The following is a 26,049-nucleotide window of genomic DNA, read 5'->3' on the forward strand; positions in this document are numbered from 1 at the left end:
CATTCTTAAGTAAAAGGACTTCTGTCTCCTTGGGCACAGAAACATTTTTGTCCGTCTACCCTATGTTTTCTATGGCAACCCATTTCAATAGCCAATTTGTGGTGTACTTGAGGTGTCCTGTCCTAGTGGTTAAGGTCCATACCATATAACCGCATAATGGACTCCAGCTGGGTGCATTTGCTGCATGCCATACTCCACACTTGTTTCTTGTCTCCAACTTCTTTGGTAAATACCAAAGAAGAAAAGAAAAAATCGTGGTGTACAATTGTATAATTGGGGCCAGTTGAAACTGTCTTTTAAGTAATTGGTAACATTCAAGGTTTTGAACTGACTGTAATCGTTTTTTGTTTGATTATTAAATGTTCCCAGCTGTTTTTAACCAGTAGAAGTTGATCTATTTCTATGAATACAGAGTGGTATGAAGTTTGTTAAATGGTCAATGGTCAATGGTCTCTTACCCTCTCTCTCTCTCTCTCTCTCTCTCTCTCTCTCTCTCTCTCTCTCTCTCTCTCTCTCTCAGGGCTGGGTACCTCCCACAGGGTGTTCCCTTGCAGCTGATTGGCTATCTGCCGGAGGAGACGTCCTTCCTGCCATGGCACGCTGCCAGCCGAGCGCTCTACCAGCTGGACAAACTGCTGGACCGCACAGATGAATACAGCCTGTTCAGTGTAAACACCCAGTCATTCAATTACTATCTCAATCAGTCCTTCAGTCAATCAATCAGTCAGTCAGTCAGTCGGTAACAGCTCCATGTTAGTAGAATACAGTGTCTCTTCAGCGCTGACAGCTGGGTGTCTGTTAATTGATGCTTAACGGTGTGTGTGTGTGTGTGTGTTACCAGGACTATGTGCTGAAGCAGGTTGCATCACGGTACCATCAGATGGGTTGGCCAACAAACGGCCCCGGCAACGAGGGAAACGTCCTGCAGGCGTCCTACCAGACTGAGTATGCAACACACACCCACACACACACACACTATTACACACTCCTATTAATATTATCACACTAATAACAGTGAGGGCCCTGTTGTAATCGCACAACGACAAGGGCAAAGCAGTAGGTCTTGGGTGCACAGATTGTGGGCGTCCCCAAGAACACCTGCTATTTTGGTTCATGTCTGTGCAGCAGCGTAAAGTACAAAGGGCTGGGTGAAGTGGAATATAAATCAAAGGGTGTGGTGATTAATAAATATGCTCTCAATCTAGTCACATCAATGCCTAGCTTAGCTCAAAGACTGGAAGCAGGGGGAAACTGCTAGCCTAGCTCCATAAAAAGTAAAAAAAAATATCATTTTGAGTTTTGTTTACAGTAGAGTTAGGATGGAGCTCAGGGATGGAAACCTCATTATGAGAATAGGAATTTTGAGAATCTGTGTGCAGTCACTACGCCCAGCTGTTGTTGGTCAACAAATTAACAAACTTTAGCTAGGCTAGCAGTTTCCCCTGGCTAGAAGAAGCTAAAAAGGTCCTGGACCTATCGCTGTACTCGACACACAGAGATGAAACTGACATCCACCCTCCAGACAAGAGGTGTTTGTAAAATGTCACGATGTTCCTTTAAGTATCTGATGATTGACAAAAGAATTGTATACACGCAATGTTTCCCTTGTCTTTGTCTCTTTTCAGGGAGTTACAGAGGGAGCTCATCATGTTAGCTTGTAGCTTCGGGAACAAACAGTGCCACCGTCAGGCCGTCGCCTACATCTCTGACTGGATCTCCAGCAACAAGAACAGGTATGATTACACACACACACACACACACACACACATATATATATATATATATATATATATATATATATATATATATACACACAGTATACACTATGATTGTATACTGCCTTGAGTGTTTCTTTATTCTGAAGAAATTGCCACTACAATGTACATTGTCTGTACAACTGACTGGGTTCATTTAACCTTTGGGCTGTTTGACTGTTGGAGATACAGGTGGCTCTGGGAATGTATATAAAATATGCAAAAGACAGCTAAAATGTTTTATTCGATTGGATGTCACACAAAGTCAATGGAACGATGCGAGATAAAAATTATTCAAATTGAGCAAAAATATGAACGACGCAAGCGGAAAATTTGCATCACTTTCTGTCTGAACACACCTTTAGATTTTAATATTTTACTTGGGTTAAACATCATATACCTTAAAAACTAAAAAACTAAGTGTTTTTTTTTTTGCTTTCTATATTTTAAGAGACTTGAGGAGAACTGTAGAGGCAAAATTGAGAATTTAAGGGGTTGAAACAGATTAGTAGTCAGTCAGCCTTAGTTAAGCTCCAGGCCAGTCTTGAATGTATTACTGCGTCTAAATGTAGAATACCAACTTGAATGAAGTAGTAAGTAAAGTGAGGAAATGAGAGTTCAGAATATGTTGAGCGGCTGTAGCTCTACCGCCAACAATGAACCCCAAATTGCTCCTGTGTGGGGATGTGGGTTGAAAAATGTTGTTTTGGACGAAAACTTCTTCCAAATTCAATGTTTTATTCCAAATTTGAAAAAATATAAGTATCCCTCCCCCAATCGATCCATTTGTTTTATTTTATTCTAGTTTTCATTCTTTTGTTTTCTCCCTATTCCTGTCTGCCTTTAACGTTTTCTCTTTCTTGTGCTACTGGCTCATTCGTTCCCTCTGGGTCCTTAACGAGATCTGCAAAATTAGATTTCAAACACCAAATTAAATAGAAACAGATGCTGGTGTTCTGTAAAGGACATCGGGGAGCTGATGAGTAGGGGCATGCTTAAATTAAAAAACACTAAATTAAACACTGTTTCAGATGCCATCCAGCAGATTTTATGAATGGATTCTTGGAGAAGGAGCTCTGAGAAGGAGCAGTAGCAGGCCATGTCCTTGCTAATGTCAGATACATGTCATTTTCTGAAAGTTCAGCATTCCACAACAAAATATTTCTGGAGTCACTACCTTTATGCCCTTTCCACCAACTGTGCCTTGTTGTTGTTCAGCCTTGTTCCTCCAAAGTTAAGTTGTTGTTTACAGAGCGAGCAACGAGGGAGCAGTTCACATGACAACCATATGGCAGCGTTTTAGAAAAGCTCCATTTTCCATCCTCACTACAACACAAGTGTGGCTTTTTTAAATACGAGAACCAATTTGGAAATGCTCCATTTTCAGTGGTGGAAAAGTACTGGATAAATCCACATTCATGCAGGATTAATCTCTCCAGGGTTGATTTTTTAATATTTCATGCTCTATTCAGTGATTTTAATCCCATCTGGGGAGCACATGTATGTGGTTTTCCACCCCGTGCCTGAGTATTAATTACAGATCCGCTTTTTATCAGAATGCTACAATAGTCTCGTCAGGACAGAGCTCATCTGAACTGGCTTCACAATTACCTGACTCCTCTAAAAACAAAAAAATTTTTAAAAAAAGACGGAGAACACATGAAACTGAACTGAAGTTAACACTTGTGTAATTCTCAGTACATTCATTCTGTGCTTTTGCAGTGATGTGTATGAAACTACAGTTACAGTTCCCGACAACAGTGACACCAAAAGAGATAATGAGTGAGTCAAAGAGCAGACCTGCGTCACACCTGCGTCTCCCGCATGAAAAGCCTGTTAGGAACCACCTGCTGTAATGTGGCTAAAATCCCATCCAGAACAATGAGTGTAATTACTGCAGAGCACAGCTAATATTTTAGCGCCTACACCCCCCTGGAATATTAATCATGTCCCACTGGGGTTTTATTGTAAATGAACCGTCTAAATGGATCAAAAAAGCTCCGTTTTAAAATATATCTTAGTGTGGCTGTGGCCATTGATGGATTAACCTGGTAGGGGGTCCTGGGGCAACAATGGACTGCTGGGTCCCCATTAATACCCCTGTTTCTTCCACTCTCTGTGCATTATGTTCAGTATTTCTATGCTGAAATACTACCTGGGCCCAGGTTTGTTGTGTGTTGATTTGATTAAGCACAAATTAATGCAACATATAAGCATAATACTGAACTAATGATTTTTAGCCCTGCTAGTGGCGTGGCTCTAGGGGTGGTCTGTTGGTCGGTTGGTCAGTCACTTTGGTCCAGATTGAAATATCTAATAACTATTAGATGGATTGCCATGACATTTGGTACACACATTCATATTCCCCTCAGGATGAGTTGTAATAACTTTGGTGATCCTCTGACTTTTCATCTAGTGTCACCCGCAGGTAAATTTCTTTTTTGTCCAACACTTCGGTTTATGACCAAATACCTGCAAATACTGCTAATTAGCAAATGTTAGCATGCTGACAAGCCACACTGAGATGGTGAACATGGTAAACAATATACCTGTTTAACATGTTAGCATTGTCATTTTGGGCATGTTAGCATGCTGAATTTAGCATTTAGCTCAATGCACCACAGTGCCTAAGTACAGCCTCACAGAGCCGCTAGCATGGCTGTCGACCTTTTTCAAGACAGGTTGGATAAAAAAAGGCGAGCATTAATACAGGCCTGTGACAGGCTGCAAGCGCAGGTCTCCTGCATGAAAGTCCGCTACAAGCCCCTCCACCACCCTGACCTCCACACCGTTACTTTTTGCCTTGTTACAAATAGGGCACACTACTTCCTGCATTGGTAATGAGTGTTGGCATTGGATGTAAATCATCATGGAATTGTCCAATACGGTATGAACATATTTTCAAGGGATACAGGGCCCAGCTTCAAAAGTCCAACATTTTGGACCCAATCCAAAACAGACCCATGGAAAACCAGCATGTGTATATTGATTAATGCTCATCCGAAAGGGACTCGAGGAAAGTTCCAGTTTGAAATAGACCCGAGAAAAATTTGACCTGATCAAAAATGCAGTCGATCCTAAAAGACGCAAACAGAGGCATTAACACTGGCAACGGTCATTTTCCCTGTCTTCACAGTTCACACTAGAGTTTCCCCCCTAAACACTGATGATGATTTTAGAATCAGAATCAGAAATCCTTTATTGATCCCCGAGGGGAAACTCTTTTGCTACAGCAGCTCACTGTCACGTCAGTGCACACAGGAATAGAAGTACTAAGCAAAAAATATAATCCACTATAATACAGGTCAGAAAATAAATTAAGTACCAGGTGGGTATAAGTATAAATTAAAATAAGTGTGAAGTACAAAGTGGGTTTACCGGTTGATGATGATAATAATACGGTATAAAGTAACAGTGCATGAACTGTCAAGTTAAGTGTAGCTTATTAAGATTATAATGAGACGGAGGATATTGCACAGCAGTAATAGAAATATGAATAAATATCAATAAATAGGGAATTTTAAACTGAAAAGAGTACATTGCACAGCAGTATTAACACAGAATATTACACAATTATGTCAAGTATGGCAGAGATGTTAATGATCAATGTCCAGTTTAATGACTTAGGGTCATACAGACTGACACTTAGAGGGAGGAGTTAAAGAGTCTGATGGCCACAGGCAGGAATGACTTCCTGTGGCGCTCTGTGGTGCATTCTGGGGGGATGAGTCTTCCGCTGAAGGTGCTCCTTTGTTTGACCAGCACGTCATGGAGCGGGTGGGAGACGCTGTCACGCTTTAAGCACTTTAAGCACTTTAAGCTGTGTCATTGAACACAGAGCAACGCAGGATACAATGACAGGCAAACCTTTTAGAAACCGAGTATTGTCTCAAAATGATCTAAGTACAAAACAAATGGAAATAGAGGGTGGTGGAAATGGCACAACGCAGAGCAGCACGACTCATTCTCAGCTCCATGGGAGAGACGCTCCGTGGTGAGCTAGGATTTTAGAACTGAAGTATGATCAGGACGCACACTTTTTATTTCTCTGGCTGTGAATCTGATGTTCTCACATCACAGATGATCATCAAAGGCATTAAGGTAAAACCTGAGGCTTGACATGTAAGCTGTTAGAGTTTAGTGTGGGGCGCCTGCTCTGCAGCTGCGCTGAGCTGTACTGTAATTGGGCATAGGCCGTGAATAATATATTCCTCATAATCACAGGTGAGGTGTATAGAAGAAAATATCAGAAATAATGTTGAATATTCAATGAAATGAAAAAATATCTAAAAGTCAAATATTCTGCCTAAACTGGCTTCTCAGAGTCGACTCGGCCCTGGCTCACCTAAAAAAACTCATTTTTCTCCTGCGTTAACAGTGACTCACCACGAGAGTCAGAGCTGAGTCGGATCCATTTGAGTATTAGAAAATTGAGAAACAGACCTAAGACCTGTCGCAATAGCACAGGACCCTACCCAGACCCAATTAACGGGAGAGTATACGCCATCAGAACTGCTTGTCTGATGGTCAGATAGCCATGGAAACTCTCTTCCCCCACCACTTGAACTCTAGCTCTCTATTTTTGTTTGTTACACGACTATTTGTGGCACTTTTCTTGTAAACAACCAAGTTCAACACTATGAATGTCTTCCAGGAGACACTTGTCCCCCCTCTGTGACGGCTGGCTTTTCTCTCTGCCTTGAAGTGTGGTTGTTCGTAACAACTATAAATACTTTGGAATTCTGACTTGGTTAAATATCACTTCTTTTGAATCTATTAGTTTAGTATAACCCAGCCCATAGACTGAATTAAATTTGGGCCCATCTCAACTCGGGTGCCAAGTCAGGTCTTGGTTAGTAGGAACCGAAAGGACCCGTGATGATGTCTACCACAAACCAGTTGACAGACAGTGAACCCAGGTGGTCTGGAGATTCCCCGGTTGGAAATCCAGGATATGGCCTTATTATGGTGCTATTACAGGACACATGTTCATGCACAAATCTACACCACTTGTGTTTTTTAAAGCTGCAAGTCATTCTCAGTGACAAGATTCACTTCCATTTCTACAAATTTATCAGGTGCATCAAAACGTTTTTTTCTTTTAAATGCTCCATGACTATTTTTTTGTCTCCTGCATGTTTCTGAATCATAATCTCAAGAGGCAGCCAGTCAAATCCCTCAAATCTCTTAAATATGTTAAAAACACGTGATCTGTATCTATAGTGATCAATCAAGGCCCCTTTCACTATGAGCATATAGAGCTCTTCATTGAGCCTACTTAAAACCATTCCTGTCCATTAAATTTCTGATGGTGGTCTGTCGTGTAAAATAAGTTTGGCCAGCTGCTTTCAGGAGCTCAGGAGCTGTGCTGCTGACAGGACAGCTGGTTGTGAGGATATTAACGGCGTCACAGAGGTCAGAGCCAGTGTCTCATCTTTAGTCAGGCTTTAATTACCTGACCAAGCTCACGTTGCTCTGTTGGGTAGTTTAAATGTTTTATCACTACAGCGGAGTGATTTTCAAAATTCAGAGTGACATTTAGACTGCAGAGTCCGACAGACTGGCAGACAAATGGACAGACAGACAGACAGACAGAGCAGATGGTGGAGAGACATATTTACTGTCAGAATGGGAGTTTGATGCAGAGGAAAAGTTGAGTGGGAGGGAGAGATATTTCAGGAGAAAGATAGAGCTTTAGGACATAAAACATCCTCTACAGAATGTTAAAACACACACACACAAGCTCAGTGTGTTAGTTAATGGGATCATAGCCATCTGGAGGTTTCCAGAGACCTCCATTTTATATTCTGCAGAGAAAAACTCCACATTATTACTGATATTTTCATTAGAAATAACGGCAGTGGCTATAGAAGTACAAGTGATAAAATAGTATAGTAGTACTATAAATAGTAGCTTTAGTAATAGACACAGTAGTACTTAAGGTTTTACATGATAAATAACCTGGTAGTAGCTTAGACATCATGTTATCTAGTTAAATACACTCACATTCATAAACACACACACTTGAGTACACAGTGTTTGGCAGCTGTCGTCTGAGAAGGACTTTAACGCCACAGTCAGCAGTAATGTGGAAGTTAGCCAATGTGTGTGTGCGTGCGTGCGTGTGTGTGTTGAAGCTTGCTCTTAAGTGGAGCATCTCTAAAATGATTTCCCAGGTCGGTGAATGATGTAATTGTCCCTGCATCACTCACTCTGCACTCACACAGAACACACACACACAAAATACATGAACACACACACACACACTTAGTGTTCAGTATATAATTTTTGCTGCCAGCTGAGTTCACTGTATTGTGATGAAAGTTTTTAGTTTTGGTTTACTGAAAATTTGGGTCAAGTGCACACACACACACACACACACACACATTATAGTGTGAAGGAAATGTTCACCTTTTTGCTTTACTGATGATTCAGGCCAGTAACCAGCTGGGGCATGGTGTGTGTGTGTGTGTGTGTCAGTGTCATACGTTTGCTGTATAAAAACACCCAACAACAGAAAGTGTAGTTATCTGTAGTAACTCCAGTTCAATGAGTATGTCCTTCTGTTGTTCAGCCACACTGAGGCTGCGTTTTGATGTGCTGTAGATCTAGTTCTTATCGCTCATCCTTCACCACAAGCTCTGCCTCCGGAGAAAACTGAGACAGTTTGTGGAACCAGAATTCAATCCACATTTTGCGTGACTGACTCCACCTTTATTACCCTGCCTGGAAGGGGCGCTACGCTGCAAACAAAAGAAATAAAAGAAACTACATCTTAACAAGGATTAATACGTTCTCTATTATTGTGTCCTGCCAGTGGGGTGACATTATTTCAAGATGTTACCAGTGCAACTCAAAGAGTTTTCTGATGTAGAACAAAAGGAGTGTCTGTACTTTGAAGAAATACAAAATATGGTAGAATCAAGAGGAAACTAGAACCAAGAAAAATGAGAATCTAAATACACAATTTGTATTAGAAACATGTGAAATAATCTCAACCTGGCTCAGTTTTTGTTCCACTGTGTTAAAATAAACGTTTATTAGAACTTGGGTTTTATTTTTGTACTCTTGTCCATTAGTAAAATTAACATTTTACTCATTGAGTTAATTACTGAGATCTAAGAACACTGGACGTCACTATAAGAACAACAGCAGTAAGACAATCAGGCAGGTTTCAAAGGTCAGTCAAATGTATTTAGAAGAAAGGGTGAAATTATTACGACACTGTAAAAATTCATCAGTTTACAAACCCACTTCCTGCTTCTACTTTGACCTACTTACTGTAGTTGTGTGTATTCAAAGTTTTCCTGTGTAATAAAGGATTATTAGTGAGATTATGGATGTGCTCACTTTCAGTTTTACACCCAAATGAAGTGGTTTAGATAATCTAGATAAACTTTTAGCTTGTTTACAACCTGTCTGATCATTTGACCACTCGTGTTTCTCGACCTGTTGGACCTAGTTTTAAAATAAGTTTTAGTGGTCAAAAATTAATTATTATATTTGTTAAGATGAAGTATTTTGAGTTTATATGGGCATTGCTCCTTCATGTAACCCAGAGGTCCAATGGTGCATTCATGCATTGTCAAAAAATTGGGAAAAACAGTTAAACCACCTGTTACTCTGACTTGGAAGTGTTCACCTCCCTCTGATAGCCTTGTAGTCACTGCAGATTAACTGCCTAAATTAGCTACTTTGGTTATGTTGTGTATTTGCAGCCGTTCCTTAACAAGTGAAACCAAATACAACTAACCATGTATGGCTGCTTTTATGTGATCTGAATCAATTGTATTAGTATTGGATTTTATTTAGATGTAACTGCCAGCTATGATGGGTTTTTTTTAGCCATGTTGGCACCGGATTGTTGACAGTTTTGTAGTTATTTTCACCAAGTGGGAGATATCGTCGCTGTCAGAAATCCCTGATATCTCTGAGTCTGAATTACAACTCGGAGGCTGCTCGTAAAAACAATATGACATCAACACAGCACAAGCCCAACCGCCAAGTGTTCCTCCACAAGGTCAGGTCAAGTACTTAATCAGGCCCCTCGCCTGGGACCAGTTTGCCAAGCGAGCCCAGGGGTAGGGTGCCATGTCTTAGCTCAGTACCTAAGAATACATACATTACATTCTATTATCAGATAATCTCATTAATAAATCTGACCAGATTATAATTTATGATAACAGTTTGACTTAAAACATGGCACATATCAAGGACAGCTGAGACAGAAGTTATATTGTCAATAGTTAGTACTACTGTACTTCTTCAAACTCCAAAAGTATTCCACCACAATATATTCAGAAGTGCAATTAGGGTTATTGGAGTCCCAGTTGGTGGGAAAGTGCCTTTAAGTGTGTCTTTGTCTCTGCATTTTTTGACCACAGGAGAAGTGAAGAGATGTTTTAATGGAGCTCGCTAATGGAATGAGAATTTCTTGCTTAGCATCCAGAGAGAGTCCTGGTTAATCCTGCGGACGTGTCTTATCAGGGTTTTTAGTTTTATTACCTTTCCTGGTCCATTCTCACACTCACATCCTGTCTCTGCTGCTTTTACTGCACAGAACTCAATTCAGATACTTATTATCAAATGTGACACACACGTTGCTTTTGCTGTATTGGAAATGTCTTGAATTGTAGCAGATTGGGTAGGTCTGATGGCTAGGTGTTGTGTCTTTGTAGGATTCCTCCCAACATCAGAGACATAGTTTACTGCACTGGCGTCAGTCTGATGGACGAGGACGTGTGGGAGTTCATCTGGATGAAGTTTCACTCGTCCAACGCCGTTTCAGAGAAGAAGATCCTGCTGGAGGCTCTGACCTGCTCGGACAACATCTTCCTCCTCAACAGGTACAAATGTTTCTGTTTGTGTGTGTGAGGTCTTAGAAAAGGATGCAAGATGGTTTAACCTGGCAAGTAACTTGCTTACTTTGAAAGCTTATAGTGAGTTTCAGCTCATTGTTTATCTGTCTGGCCTGCAACTTCACTGTTTTGGTTCACTCTCACCGCTCTCATAGCGTCGTTTTCAGGCGCGGTAGGTAGCACTACGTGCCATTACCATATAATAATAACAAAAATTAAGGTGATTTTTTGTCTGCAAATTTATTTTCGTGGTACACTGAAAGAGACTGCATATTCAGTGAAACGTGCAGTGAAAATCTGCCCGTGGCCGTACATGTACATTAATCTGGCCCTCTGTGTGTGTGTGTGTGTGTGTGTGTGTGTGTGTGTGTGTGTATTCAGCAGAGTATTTTATCAGGAGCTAACTGCCGCTATCTCTCGTTGAGAAAAATAGCGAGGATGGATCTCACACACACACACACACCGATCCGTCTCACTGTACAGTTGAGTGTGTGTGTGTCAGGTATTGATTTTCCAGCCACAGTAAACTGTTCTGCAATCAGAGAGGTAGTACTGCAAGCTCAGATAGCAGCTATCACACATACACACTCTAAGGAAACACGTGCACACAAAAAATCACAAACCACTGCACAGAAACACACTGATTGGTCATATAGGAAATGGTTTCAGCACAGAGGGATTGTGGGAGAAAAAAGAGAGAAAATTGATTTGGGGGTTTAATGAAAAGACAGCAGCTACAAACATCCAGCTAGCACACACACACAGAGTGGAGAAGCAGAAAAATACAGAGAAAGGGAAACAGAAAGTAAAGGAAGATGAAGGTAAACTCTGAACACAATGTTGGATGAGTGAACATCAGCTTTTTGTGAAACTCTCTGTTCCGTCTCTTGCTTTTGTTCAGTCTCACATCTTAAGAAACTCTTTAGAAACTTGGATTACTGTGTTTACACATCCGAATTAGCAGGATTCTGTAACCAAACTCTTTGTTTGATCATCAGGTTTCTGTAAATCCCTGAATTCCCTCAATCACTGACAAGCTCAGAGATTAGTATAACTCATGTAAGTGTTGTGTCTCCATTTGAGAGGAGTGATTCATGGTTTGACAGACACACCCTCAAGCAGGGCTCCTAACAACAAAACAAAATCTACAAAATGTCAGGTTCCTTCAGACAACTTGACCTTTTCTGCCTGTTTTACATAAAAAGATACACAGCCTGTGTTTGTGTGTTTGGCAGCTTAATATTATGAAGACAATAGAGTTGAAAAAGAAAAATATCTTACCAGGCTGACAGTTTGAAATTGTTTGTTTTTTGTCTAATTTATTTTTTTCTTTCCCTTTTTGTTCACAAGAATCCAGCCAACAGCTAATAATTATCAGCCTAATGCATGTTAATGTTTGCACTATAATTTAATTCTACTTTACCCACAGGCTAAGATTGTTGCATGCTAACAAACATTAGCGTGCAAAAATTTGTTAGCATGTTGAAATATTATCCACATTGTAAGAGTAAGACCCAATGCTTATATTTAAGCATGCTAATAATCATTAGCATTTTAACCTTTTACACTAATATCACTATTATCAAGATTATATTTCTACTATGCAAATGTAACTAAAACTAAAAATACATTTACAATACATTTGAGCCATGAGTTCATATTTTAGCATGCTAATTCATATATATATATATCATTTTTAATATACACAAAATTCATGCTAAAATAAAGTCCACAGGCTAATGAGTTTACAGTTAATGGCTGTCTGAGTATTTTTTTCAAGACCACAACAACCAACTTTGACCTCCGTAATCAGTCACCATGGTTACTGAACTTGTGTCTCTGTGTCACCCAGGTTACTGAACCTGTCTTTGACCTCTGACCTGGTCCCAGAGCAGGATGTGATCGATGTCATTATACACGTGGGCAGAAACCCGCAGGGTCGAAACCTTGCCTGGAAATACTTCAGAGAAAAGTGGGACGTCCTCAACGCACGGTGAGAGAGTCGATCAGTCATGCTGTACTGTTGAACTGTAAAGAAATACTTGTAAATTTACCGAAATACTAACTGTTTCTCTCACTCTGTTCAGTTATGGCGAAGCGTTGTTCATGAATTCAAAGCTCATCGGTGGAGTCACAGAGTTCCTGAACACTGACAGAGAACTCAATGAGGTAGATACACAAACACACACACACACACACATTCAGGGAGGGACTGGGAATGAAAATGGCCCTGGACTTTTTGACTCAGACCAGCTGCAAAATCTTGACTAACAGCTGAACTGGTATCGCTGGGCTCACTGGGCTGCTCTCTCTGCTCTCTCTCCTTTCTGCTGCCAGTGCCTTTGGGCTCACTAGGCTGAGATGATTGACGGGTAATGTTGCCAAATTAATAATTTATTATTTTAAAACATTTGGCTGCATCGGCCTCAAGGGACTTCAACCTCTTCTCTCTCAGCTTTTCAGCACCACCTTTACGTTTTTTCTCTCTTTTATATTTCCATTTTGCTCCACACTCCAGTATTTATCCATGTAATGTCACCACTTAACAGAGATGGGAAAGGGGTGGGGCTCAGGTAAAGTTTGACTGAACTGGACCAAAAGTAACTGGCTGGGAGAGAGAGGCTGATGTAATAGCCAACAGCAGTGGGCCGGCACACACTGGTGTGTAATCACAGACGCATCTCTCTCGCTCTCGTTTTTGTATCATTTTGGCACTCTGTTTTTGTAGATGTGCTGTTAATGAAGGCACTGAGCCCAAAGGCCAGGGGAGGGGTGTAAAGATGGGTAGATGCGATTGGGTAAGCCCAGTGTCAAGAAAAACATCTTTAGGCCGATCTCCCTGTTTTATGGGCCGTCAGACAAAAGGCATGTCGGCCCACCCGGTCTGCCAGACGGCCAGTCCAGCCCTGTACACATTATTGAGGTCCTGCAGGGACTTTGTGGGGCAGATTTACAGATAAATGACTCGCTGTCTCGCTTTAACTCTAACGAGCTTCACAGATACAGTGGTAAGATAAGGGGAATTACATGTATGTGATGCCTGTACTGCCCCTTATTAGTTGTTTAAATGCCTAAAAATAGTAGCATGTGTGCGCATGCAACCTTATCGTGACATTAGCAATATCTGGATCTAGTTATCTGGTGAACAATCCCCCTTAAAAAAGAAATAAAACTCATCATTATGAATACAATACAATAGTTATTATTTTAACCACGACAACAAAGGTTCCCTAAACTTAACAAAATAGATATTTTAACCAAAACCATGATGTTTCCCTAACCCTCACCAAGTTGTTATTGTGCCTAAACAAACCTTAACCATAGATCATATTACTGTTTTACTGTTCAATGTTGATTTGTAACAGTTATGGAAAGACAAACAACATTGTCCTGCTGATAGGAGCGTCAGACATATGTGTCGTTCTTGAGGGCAATTACAAACAACTACTTTAATCATTTAATTTGGAGGACTTGTATATAACGACAGTAATGATTATAGACCATTTTGGGTGTAATAAATCTTAATTTATTCTACTGAGCTAAATTAGTAATTTTGTTACAGTAACTTCTGTATGTTTCATGACTCATTGTACTACATGCTCTTTAAAAAATTCACTTGTTGTTTCTCAAAGAAATACTGCAGTTAACAAATAATAGTTAATAAAATGATCGCTACAAAGCCTTATAAACTGATTAAGTGTGGGCTCACTCCTAAAATCATCAGAGAATTAAGTTTCAAAATCTGTTGTTGGTTATTCAAAGAGAACAGAGCAGTAATGATGTTAATTGTTCCTCTGTTATTGTAATTAATTTCACATCTACTACATATATTTATTTATATTTTATTTAATATAGTGGCTTTCATGAAACTCAAAGGTGCTTTACCAAAGGGAGAAAGTAGAAATAAAATGAAAGCAGAAGGAACAAGTAAGAAATCAAACACTACAGGGAAGTGACAGAAAAAAATTGTTTTGAATCCGACCTCACATTTTCTACAAACATAAAGGGCTATGGGTGTTTCTGAATAAAAATCTGTCTCTTCATTTTTAATTTATTTTTTGTGATGAATGCTTTTGTGATGAAACAATTTTGTTTGAGACCTCTACCACTCCTGTTGGTATGGTAACAAAAAAACAGCCTCGGCGTGAGCTTTAGTGTCCGTGAAGTCTCTGAACAGAACTACCAAGAATTAAAATGGGATCCCTGAATACAAAAACTCAATGAAAAGAAGCCTTTTTTATTTTATTTTCCTGAAAATGTTTTTGGAGAAAAGTAAAGATCAGTCTGCTTCTGCCCACTAAGCAAATTTTTAAAATGTGTCTTGGGGTGAGTCACACAGGGAAGGAGGAGAGTGAAAAAATAGAAACTGAAATTGTAGGGTAGAGGAGAAGAAGGCAGGAAGAGAAAGAGGAGTGGAAACTGAAAGTAAAGGAGAGCAGAGGAGTGCAGATATGAACTGCATTAAAGTGAGTTGAAGGGATGGATTTTCTCCTGCGCTCCAGTGAATCTGTCAAACTCTGAGCAACACTAAGTTTCCTCTTCAGTCCTTAACTTTGGAGAAAAAAAACGAATTAATTCTCTTCCTTCAACAAAGTTTCTCTTTCAACAAAAAAAGGTTTCTCTTTAATACCTTAACTCTCATGCTGGAAACTATCCATTTAATTACCATCCGTTAAAACAAAGTTTCACTTTGATACCTCCCCTTTCATGCTGGAAATTTTACCTCTTAGTATGAATCTTTAAAAGATGGTTTTTCTTTAATTATGAACCTTTTAAAAGACAGTTTAGCTTCAATAACTCACATTTTCTTGCTGGAATGTTTCTGCCATTAAAAACAGAAAGTCTTCTTTTACTTAAACATCAAGAAACCTTTAGTTTCTGGCTGCAGAATAAAATATACTATATGGCCAAAAATATGTGGACATTCCTTCCATTGGAGTCGTGAAGTGTGAGTGGCCACTGGTTCCAGAAGTGTTTCTGCCCATTCTGTATTCCCATTTAATACGATATCCTTAATGTTACTTCACACAGAAACACGGGACTCTCCTGGATAATGTAACGACCCAATATGTTTTTGTTATGGCCACTGGTTTTAATTATTTCGGCTTTGTGTCTGAAAAATCATGTGTAGTCCATCATTTTGGTATGTTGGATGGGTCTAAATACTGCAAAACCCATGAGCCTCGGCTGCCGTTGCTATGGAGAAGAGGCCAAAGCATGAACCCTTTAATTTGAATGACACCATAATCTGTGCTCTAGCACCGCCTTCAGGACAAAACTAACATTTTTAACTATAGGACCGAAGACTATGAATAGCTAAATCATCAGCATGTTGTTGGTTCATTCAAACCAAATCATATTGTGGGGTGTTATGAACTGTTTAGTCTCTTGAGGGCTGTCTTTCTTATTTTCCTGAGTGTCACAGAGGAGTTTATAATATTCTAATTACTTTTCTATCATCTCCTTTTCCTTCCTTCCTTCCTCATATCTTGTCTTACCATTTCTACTTTTCTTGTCTGTTCAACTCCTTCTTCCCTCCATTATTTCCCTGTCTTCGTCTCTTTTTCCTGTCCTTTCTTTCCTCAGTTAAAGGAGTTCATCCAGTCCAGCGGCGTGGGGGCGGGGCCTGCGTTGCCGCGGGCACTGGAGATCGTTGAGGGCAACGTACGCTGGCACCGCCTCCACCGGCGGCAGTTCTACCAGTGGCTGCGCAAACCTCCAAGCTCCGCCCTCGGCTAACGCTACACCAGCTAGCTAGAGCGAAGTGACTGCAAACTGACTGCTAAGCTAATGCTCATGCACTGCTAGGTTACAGATGCAGTTCGATAGAATGAAAAAAATGACTGAATGGAAAGAATAACTGACTTGACTGGTTATTCAGCTGGTTTTGCTTTTATAGAAATTTGTTTTCAAACTTTTTATTTCAGATGGATTATTTGTGTGGCTGATGTGGTTACACTGGTTTCTGCGCTGTGACAAAACTAAAGACAAATTTAGGTGACTAAAGCTGCTAGCTTGCTAGCAGTGATTGATTCAGTAATTGCTTGCTAGCAGCTAGCCTCAAAACTCCAACGACTAAATCGCCCTCAAGACTGACAATGGATACAAAGAGAAGTTTCTGCTGTCAGATGAACAACAACAGCCAACAACAACAAGAACTTCTGAATTTAAAATCAAAACAGATGATTTGACTTTACAAATATTTAACATTACAGATGAAACATTTCTATTTCAGTAATTTAAACCCTGTGAAATGCCTATGCACAAAGTACTGTGATCATTCAAAATGTTTATCTGCAAAACATGTAGTTGCCTATAAATGGCAGTTATGATCAGAAAATTCTTGAAATTGGCAAATTGAGATATTACAGCAGTAGGTAATGGTTGCTTATCGACTTAGAAATCAAAACTATGTTTTCAGGAAGTTTTCTATAAACAACTAAATAACCAACTTAATACATTATCAATATGTAATTAAAACTTTGCAGAACCTTCCTGACATACATGATATACTGAAAGTTGGAAGTATGATATGTGTTGTGATGCGACCTTACATTAAGTTAGATGTTTGGTCAGATGACACAGACTGTCTCATCACCATCAACACTGCAAGGAAGAGTCTAAGTCTTCCTGACAGCTTCTCCTGTCCGAGCTAAAGGGCTTCACAGGTCTGAAAATCCGAACGTTTCACTGTCTAATTTGAACCTGAAATTGACCTGAAATCAGCCCAAACAAACAAGGGAAAACATCCAGACAAAAATGTATAGCTCTTAAAGGTACAAGCACAATCTCTAACACGATGAAGACATATATATGTAATTTTCTGCATTTTGATTGGCTGACTTAAGATGAAGCTTGTGTTTTCGGCCCCATCTCTGCTCCAGTTTAAATTCCTCACTAACCAGAGACCCAGAACAGTTTAAATGGGACTTTCCTGTGTACGCTACATTAAACCAGAAGACAGTAAATGGCAAATTTCCCAGCAGTCAGCTGCATGTCGATCATTGAACAGAGCTGTAATTAACACTACATGGACTTGTTGTCCTCTGATCACAGCACTCAGAGGACTCATTCACATTCAATAACTCTCCATAACATTCAAACTGCTTCAGCTTGAATTTAAAAAGCAGCTTTGTCCTTTTAGGATCAAAAACTACAGCAGTTTGGAAAATATCAGCGGGTTTGGGAGGCTTTGTTGGGGCCTCGCTTTAGAAATGTACTTTAAATATAAAAGCTCATAATAACTTCAAAATTTTGCTCTAAACCATAGAGAACGCCACATGTGGAAGAATAATTTTCCACTGAATAGCAGTGATGTTGAGCGCCGTTTTTTGTGTTTGAACCAGCCAAGCTGGAAACAGCTTAAAGTGAAAACAAATTAATGAGGCAAAAAAGTGTTCTTACAGGCATGATGGGATATAGCAAAGGAGACTGAATCTGGCATATAAAAATTTGCTTGAAGATAGATCAACAAACTTGGAATAGAAACTTTGGACAGCCCTTACAAAAACTGACTCATAAATTTAACATGTGAAAGTTCCAAGTTTCCATTTTCCAATCTCCCATGTGAGATGTCTACTATTCTGTCTTCTGTGCCATCTATAAATGTGTTTTACCATTATTGAAATAATAATTCACTTTTGAAAGCAAATGTACTAAGTGCATCACAGTCAGAAGAAACACTTAACAGAACAATTAAAAAATAAATTAAAAACAGGGACATTTTGTTAAACAAAGTGGTTCCAACCACAAAAACCGACCAAATAAATTTTTAGAAAGACAAATGTTGGTGATTTTACAACATAAAGAAAGGCAAAAAGGACGAGCGAACAAGAGTTCTTTCTTGCCAAATCTCTTTCTTAGTTTCTTCGAATTTTCTTTTTAGTTATCTGTTGTTGATTTTACTATTGAGAGAAACAAAACAGAGAGAATATTCCTTAAATTACAAAGCGTAGGTCACATGATCCAGGGCATCAAGCTTTGTTCTTACTAATTTCAACCATCAAACTGTGTCAGAAATCACTCCCTTGTTCACTCATTTACTTTTCTGTTGTAGTTGTAAATTTTGTAGTAAATGAAGACTGAAGAAAAGTACCAAACATCATAATTTTGGTCCACTGCTGACATAGTTTCATGTCAAATGGCTAATGTACACATCAGTCATCAGCATAGACAAAGCCTTGCATTACGGAACTACTCAAAACTACTCGTTCTCTGGACGCTGCAATTCTAATTTAATTGTAGGAATTTATGACACTACAAAGCACACAATTCAAGCAATGAAAGTGAACATAGCTGTAAACAAAAACATGTTAAAATAGTATGCCCAAACTCCATCTACCTGACATCTGTCAGCAACTTGCTCCTTATTTAATGACCTCATAAAACCTTACAGTAACTCCTAAGAAATACTAATTGAATAAACTGACAGATGTACGAGAATGTGCAGTGAATTCTGCACTTTGTGGAAAACTGAAAGGAGTCAGGGGACTAGAAAACTGACAGAGTTTCTACTGTATGACAACCTTTCTGACAGACTGCAACCTTGGAGATTAAAGCTCTGACCAAATATAAATTTAACAGATCTCTGTGGTTTGACAAAGCACAAAACCAGAGTTGCTGGACGACGCACATCTGCCTCAGCTGCTGGACAGAAACTAAAGTCATAACAAACACTAAGATTTGTTTTAGTCAATCAGTGGGTAGCTTTCAATCAACCCTTTTTTCTGTCCTCAGATGGACAAATAAATGAGTGAACTCAAAATTTAGGATAGTAAAACTGGAGCAAGGAAATGGCTGACAAGACAACTAAGACTATATGGCTTATGTTGAGTGTCATTATACGCAGATGATGTGGCTTTTTGAATGGGACATGACAGATTCAAGTTCATCATCAGTGGACTTTTACAGCTTGTGTGACAGATTGGACATAGTGAAGGAATTTACAGCATGACAGATTCTGCAGCATGATGGATTCTGTGGTGTGATAGAATTTACAGTGTGATGTAAAATCTTACAAGTCAGCAGGGTGGGTAAATTTCACAGGGTGGACTCTACAGAGTGTTGGATTGATGAAATTCATAGCCTGACAGACCTTACAAGGCTTTTAATTTTACAGTGATGGATTCTAAGTCCGATGGATTCTTCAATGGATGACGTTTGCAAAGTGACAAATTCTATGATAAGAAAGATACTACGGTGTGACGGATTTTATGGCGGGATGGAAATTACAGCTGGACCTCTACAGTGCGATAGATTCTAAGGTGCAACAGTCACTGTAACGGTGTGACGAAAGTATGAAGGACTCTACAGATTTTCTAGCAGCATGGATTGTACAGTATAATGGGCTCTGCAGTGCTACAGAGTCTACAGCATAAGAGTCTTACAGCGTGAAGGGTTTTACAGCGCAATGGATTTTACAGGGTGTGGATGTCTGCTTTCCCCCTCAGAATTTTAAATGTAAATGATACTGAAGTTAGACTGAACTGTGGAGTCTAGAGTCTTGGAAACAATGACTGGGACACGGAAGGCGCAGAAAAACTATACCTGTATGAATTTTTTGGGGGCCAACTCCAGATAAAGTCCAGATAAATCTTTGTAGAAGTGAATTTTGGAAAAGGACTTGAAAATGAATCATAATGAACTTTTGAAGTCAGGAAGTCTGGCGTGTTGAACCTCCGTCCTGTTGAACAGACTTTTTGAAGTTATTCCTCTTCTGTTAGATCCGGCTTTGATGTTACTAATGAGCCATATATGAATTAATGGGCCTGCCTGCTTCTATACACTGTGTGTCCAGTGATGTGTGTGTGTGTGCGTGTGTGTGTGTGAGATGAAGATGATGATGATGAAGATGATGATGAAGATAACAGCAGCAGTGGTGGTGACGATGACTGCTGTGCCAGTCGTGATGATTAAAATTATGATAATTAATATTATTATGATTATGATCAGGACTGAGGACGATGATAGATTTAATGATGACGGTCAGGTCACTAATGATAATTGCTGATGATGTGAAAAAGCTAATTAGTATTATTATAATTGTTATGCTAATTATTCAGTGCATTTTGAACCTGTATTGTCCTGTCAGGGAAATTTGGTTTACAGACATAAAGCACACAACGAATCAGTCCCATGTACAATAAACACTGTAAATCATACAAATATGGTATTTAAAATTAAAATGTAAAATTTGAAGATGTTGAAGTAGATGAAAATGGTGTTCATGATGATGATGGTGATGGTGAGGTAATGATGATGACGACTTGGGACCAAAATGTGACGGAAATAGGAAGTCGCAAAGCAGAGTTTAATCCTACTTCCTGTTTGCACTGCTGTCGTTTCCTGTGTTTTCTGATTGGATGATATTAAAATGGTTAACCTTGTGTGTGATCCAGTCTGTTTCAATCCAACTCTTAGTACCCAACTAGGGGACAAGTAATGAGAAGGCCTCGTAGCCTGTTGTTGCAACCAAATGCACACAAATCTTTGTGACCAAAGTTTTATACAAAACTGATGACTACTGAATTATCTCCATGACAACTAAGCAATGAGTTATAGAGTCACTGAGTTATCGCTATGACTATTGAGTCAATTCCATCTGCTAAGAATGATGGTGAGATGAAAAGGTAGTATGTAGGCCTTGAGTTCCTTCTGAGTCCATAGTTATATTTTTCCCCTCTGTACATTACAATAGTGAAGTTTTTTTTAAATGATATCCTCAAGGTTTCAAGATTCAGAAGAGCTTAATTGTCATAGTCTGACAACAATTTTCTATTTTTACATTAATCAGTTTACAATTGTTCTCTGAATACATAGATGGACTTGTTTTCATACAAGTTCATATATGCCAATCAAATTGTTTAATTTTAAACCATATTTGCATTAAGCAGTAACATCACTGTACTATCATAGGCAGACGGTTACACTGACAAACAGCCAGACAGCAATCTGCTACACAAGAAGAGCCTCAGACTATGAACAACCTGGATTAATGCTTCCTCATTATCAAACTTACAACCAAGGACATGTGCAAATGTCAATTTGGCCAGTTTAGATGATGGTGTGGTCCTTACTTTTCAATAGCACTGCTAAAAATCTCTGTCTGATCTTTGCTTGTAAGCTGCAATATGTTTACGTTCCCCTGCCGGGGCTCAGCCTGCCAGCCGCTGTTAACAGCTGTAGGCAACTACACAACCCTTCAGAGGCGGGGAGGAAAAGGAGCATTTCCGGTAATTCACCAAAGAGCTTTTTTCTTCCTTTTAATCATAAAAAACTGCAATTAAAAATCACTTTGATGTTATTTTTGACTGCACAAAGGGATGACTGATTTATGAAAGAGCTCTCCCATAAACGCTCAAATGTGAATGTAAAGCTTGAAGTATTAGTAGTGTGTAGTAGTAGTAGTAGTAGTAGTAAAGTTGGTGGTAGTAGTAGTAGTTTGTAAGTGCCACTTTCTCATCAGTGCTGTCGGTGTTAGCCAGTTTCCATGGAAACAAAGAGTCAGGTGGCACACTTTTCCAAAATATATCACGACAAATTGCAGCCGGCAGAGAGTTTTCATTATTTAGGAAGAAGAAGACTGAACAGAGTGTCAGGAGTGGGATTCAACTAGCAACCTCCAGAGCGCTGTGTGTGTGTATGTGTGTGTGTGTGTGTGTGTGTGTGTCTGACATCTCTCTACACTTCATCCTCAGTGATGAATGACTCCACTGTTTTTCCCACGGCATCATGGGAAATCTCATCGTGGATACACACTAGTTTACACTGTGTGTGTGTTTGTATGTGTGTGTGCGACGATTAATGGGACTCAGAAAGAATGTGACAGAGAGAGAAATGAGCTAAACAGATGATAGAGAGAAAGAGAGCGATAGAGGAGTACTTTCGTGATATGTGAATGGAAAAGAGAGAAAAGAGAGTCAGTCTGCCAGTTTACTGCAAAACCAAATTGAATCTGTCGTTTTCTCAGGCAAAATGGTGAGTTTATAAGAGCTGCATGTGGAGATAAAAAAAGATGGAAAGAATCAAGGAAGAGGAAGGTAACAAAAAAGGACAGGTAGATAGAGGGGAAGGAAGAAGGGCCGGAGGAGGAGGACATATAGAAGCGAAGAAGGAAGGAAAAAAAAGACTAACTGGCATTTTGTTTCACTTAATTTATTTAGTCTAACATCTGACATCTGACATCGTGTTCACGTTAGCTCATTACAGCATGGGCGGAACCAGGGGCGGGGCCACAGGGGCATTGTTCCCAGCTGAAATCTGATTGGCCCTTGAAGTGCCCCTGTTCGCTTCAGAGGACTTCACTGGCTGTATTTAGAAATGTGCACAAAAAAAGAGTCTGCACCATAGGCGTGGGGATTGGGGAGACTTGTACTTGTCTTCCACAGTAAATCATTTTATATTCGCCTTTTCAAAGACAAGTCCGCCCCAAGTTGATTTGCTGTTAGGTGGGTTCTGTGGTTATTTACGTGCATAAAAAGTCACCAGAATGGAGGAAGTGTATTGAAGTGTCTAATACTCAAATTTCCCCCACACCCCCTGCATCATAACAGGCCCAACTGTGTAAAGTATGGCCCTTTTGTGGCCCCTGATTTACAAAAATCCTAGCTGAGCCCCTGGAAACCAGGCAGAGGAAAGAAGAAGGAGGACGTGAAGATTCAAGGAAAGAGAAAAGACTTAACGATGGAAGGAAAGGAGAAAGGAAGGAGCCATCAACATATTTTAGGATGAAAGAAGAAAAGTGGGATGGAAGGAAAAATGGAGGAGTGAGAGAGGAGGAGGTGAAGAAGAAATAAGGAGGGAAGGAGAGAAGAGACAGAATAACAGCAGCAGTGTGTTGGTTGTTATTATTCTAAATGTCTTTTCAGAGGAATCCCATTTTAGATAACACACACACACACACACACACACACACAGTCAGTTTAATAGAGGACAGGAAGACAGAGAGAGAGAGAGAGAGAAAACTGTAATTCATTTTCTGATAACAAGTTTAATCCATGGTTACCATGGTAACAGCTTCAGTCAATGGAAAAGAGTAGAAACAATTGTTTTACATTACATTACTGAACTGAGTATTAAACTGTAAATACATTATTATTCACTGACTTTACTCTGCATTGTTGAATCATGTTAGACTTTAATAGGAATATTCAAAGCTTGTATGTAATGTTCTCTCTGTGTTGGCTGTCGGGGAGCAGTGGAGTCAGCTCTGTGCTCATTAATGAGCCTGTAGTTTGGACAAAAGTGGTGTGACGTAGGTCTAGTGCTGGTTTAAAAGTTGAAAACACATTTTTAGTTTCTTAAAAGACAGAAATAATTATCATAGGAATTTCCTAAATAATTTCAGCATGAAAACAGGATGTCGTGGTGCAAAATTGTCTGGTTTTGTCCAAAAAAAGCGAGACAGGGAGTCAAATTTTCAGCAAAAGAAAAGGAGGAGGGACGTTAAGGAAGTAAGGAAAGAAATAAAAAAAGAACGACTGAAAAAGAAAGGATTGGGGGACGGGAGTAAAGAGTTTTAAATATTTTCTTAGCATAAAGAATTAATACCGAGTAAAAGTGGTTTTGTTGATTTGCAAATTTAAACACGTCAAAGCATTTACATTAAAAAAGTTTTTTTTTAGACAACCAGCTTTTATATACGTGCTTGTTCCCTCTGAAATGCATTACTTCAACTTTTAAGGAGACAAAGTGCAGATCACCTGTGGCTTTTATACTTGTACTGATTTTGAGAATAACATAAGAATGAGTTAGATCAACCAGTCAGCTTGCTTGAAGCTCGGGTGTGCTTGACGTGTTATTGAGATTTGGGAAGTGTGTGTGTCAGCTCCTTTGCAAGCCAACGGTTGCCCATAACACCCTTATCTGCGTAGATCCACATTCATGTATGTCTGTATTTTTTAAGTCAGGACAAACGAATCACCTCATGTGTTGATCTTTTGGGTACATTTATTTGCAATCCACAGGCTGCCAAAGCATAGAAATGGAGTCTACCCTGTAACTCCGGTAGCTACGCTGTAGGCTACACGATAGCTGAAGTACGCCTCCTCAAAAATGGAACTACATGTCGGAGTTACATCGGCTACAGAGATACCACAAGGACTGCGATCACCATGGGCTGCTCGTGCTTCTGATGCTGTTGACAGTCACAGCTACCTGCCTCTTCTCCAGTAACAGAAGGCATTCTGTGATCTTGAAAAGCAACTTCCACTGCTGTTATCACTGTTTTCTATTACAGTGAATGAAAGAATTCGAACATGATTAAAGCTGTGGTGTCAACAGATGAAACCCGACTCGACGCTTATAATCTGACACACACATCGAAATCCACCTGTACAGCCAGGTAAACACACGGAGTCTGACCTGAGACTTTCAGCATTCAGTATGACGTGAATGTGAACTCCAGCTGCTCGCACACTGTCTGTGTCTGTGTTTGTTTACTGGATGAACCTCAGCTCAGTAATTAAAAATCTGCTGCGACCTCTGAGAAAACTTTTGTTTCTATGTGGAAAATAATTTTTGCTTTTCACTGCAGAGACTGCAGCAACTGTGAAAGGCTCTGTGTGTGTGTGTGTGTGTGTGTGTGTGTGTGTGTGTGTGTGTTGACAGTGGATTAGTTTTCTCTCTGACAGGAGCAAAACAAGGAAACAGATAATGTCACACTGACGCTTCTGCTACTCTCCTCTCCTCCTCTCCTCTTCTTTTCTCTCTTTCTCTCCCAACTCCTCCCATCCTTACCTATCTCCCCCTTTTCTTTCCTCCTCTCCTTCCTCTTCCTTACCTCCTTTCCCTCCTTACATCCCCCTCCCCTCCTCTCCTCTTATCTCCTCTCCTCCTCTCTTATCTCTTCCTAATCCTCCATTCTTCTCTTCTCTCTCGCTGGTTCATTTCAATATGAATGAAAGTTGAGCTGATTTTCCTCGAGGCAAAACACTCGCATACACACACAGACACACTCGTGCTAAACATTCATTTGCATTTTTTCGTCTCTGCAAACTGAATTAATTTAATTTCTGTTCGGCTTCGTTCACACTGAGACGCCAAAACTGGACTCACTGGCTTATATCATATCTCTGCGTGTGTGTGTGTGTGTGTGTGTGTGTGTGTGTGTGTGTGTGTGTGTGTGTGTGTGTGTGGCATACATTAATTCACACACTTACCACAGTTACATTTTGAATGAAGCTCAGGTTTAGGTTAGATTGAGCTTTCAGTGCATGGATATAAACTAATAAAATGTCCTCACAAGAGTGTGTGTGTGTGTGTGTGTGTGTGTGTGTGTGTGTGAGAGAGAGAGAGAGTCACACATAGTATCCTCTGCCTTTGTTTCTGTCTAATGAGGAAAGAGTCCAACCATACAATTTTCCCACAGCAACAGAGAAGAATCCTGGACTCTGACTGACCAGGTTTTTTGCATAATTTCAAATTTCTGATTCAGTGTC

General features: G+C 39.8%; 1 protein-coding gene across 3 annotated transcripts in view; it reads left to right on the forward strand.

Annotated features, from left to right (window-relative positions):
* Window positions 1-20,997, forward strand: part of LOC122871443 (thyrotropin-releasing hormone-degrading ectoenzyme-like) — a 169,693-nt gene extending 148,696 nt beyond the window's left edge. For all 3 annotated transcript variants that reach the window (XM_044186574.1, XM_044186573.1, XM_044186575.1), the window contains exons 14-20: window positions 521-668; window positions 842-945; window positions 1,626-1,733; window positions 10,433-10,600; window positions 12,465-12,605; window positions 12,700-12,781; window positions 16,199-20,997. In XM_044186574.1, the coding sequence (XP_044042509.1) occupies window positions 521-668; window positions 842-945; window positions 1,626-1,733; window positions 10,433-10,600; window positions 12,465-12,605; window positions 12,700-12,781; window positions 16,199-16,351 (904 nt within the window). In that variant the 3' untranslated portion in view covers window positions 16,352-20,997. The remainder of the gene's footprint in view (window positions 1-520; window positions 669-841; window positions 946-1,625; window positions 1,734-10,432; window positions 10,601-12,464; window positions 12,606-12,699; window positions 12,782-16,198) is intronic.
* The last annotated feature ends 5,052 nt before the right edge of the window (window positions 20,998-26,049 follow it).

This window comes from Siniperca chuatsi, linkage group LG23, assembly GCF_020085105.1.
Source record: "Siniperca chuatsi isolate FFG_IHB_CAS linkage group LG23, ASM2008510v1, whole genome shotgun sequence".
In the NCBI taxonomy this organism is placed as follows: Eukaryota; Metazoa; Chordata; class Actinopteri; order Centrarchiformes; family Sinipercidae; genus Siniperca; species Siniperca chuatsi.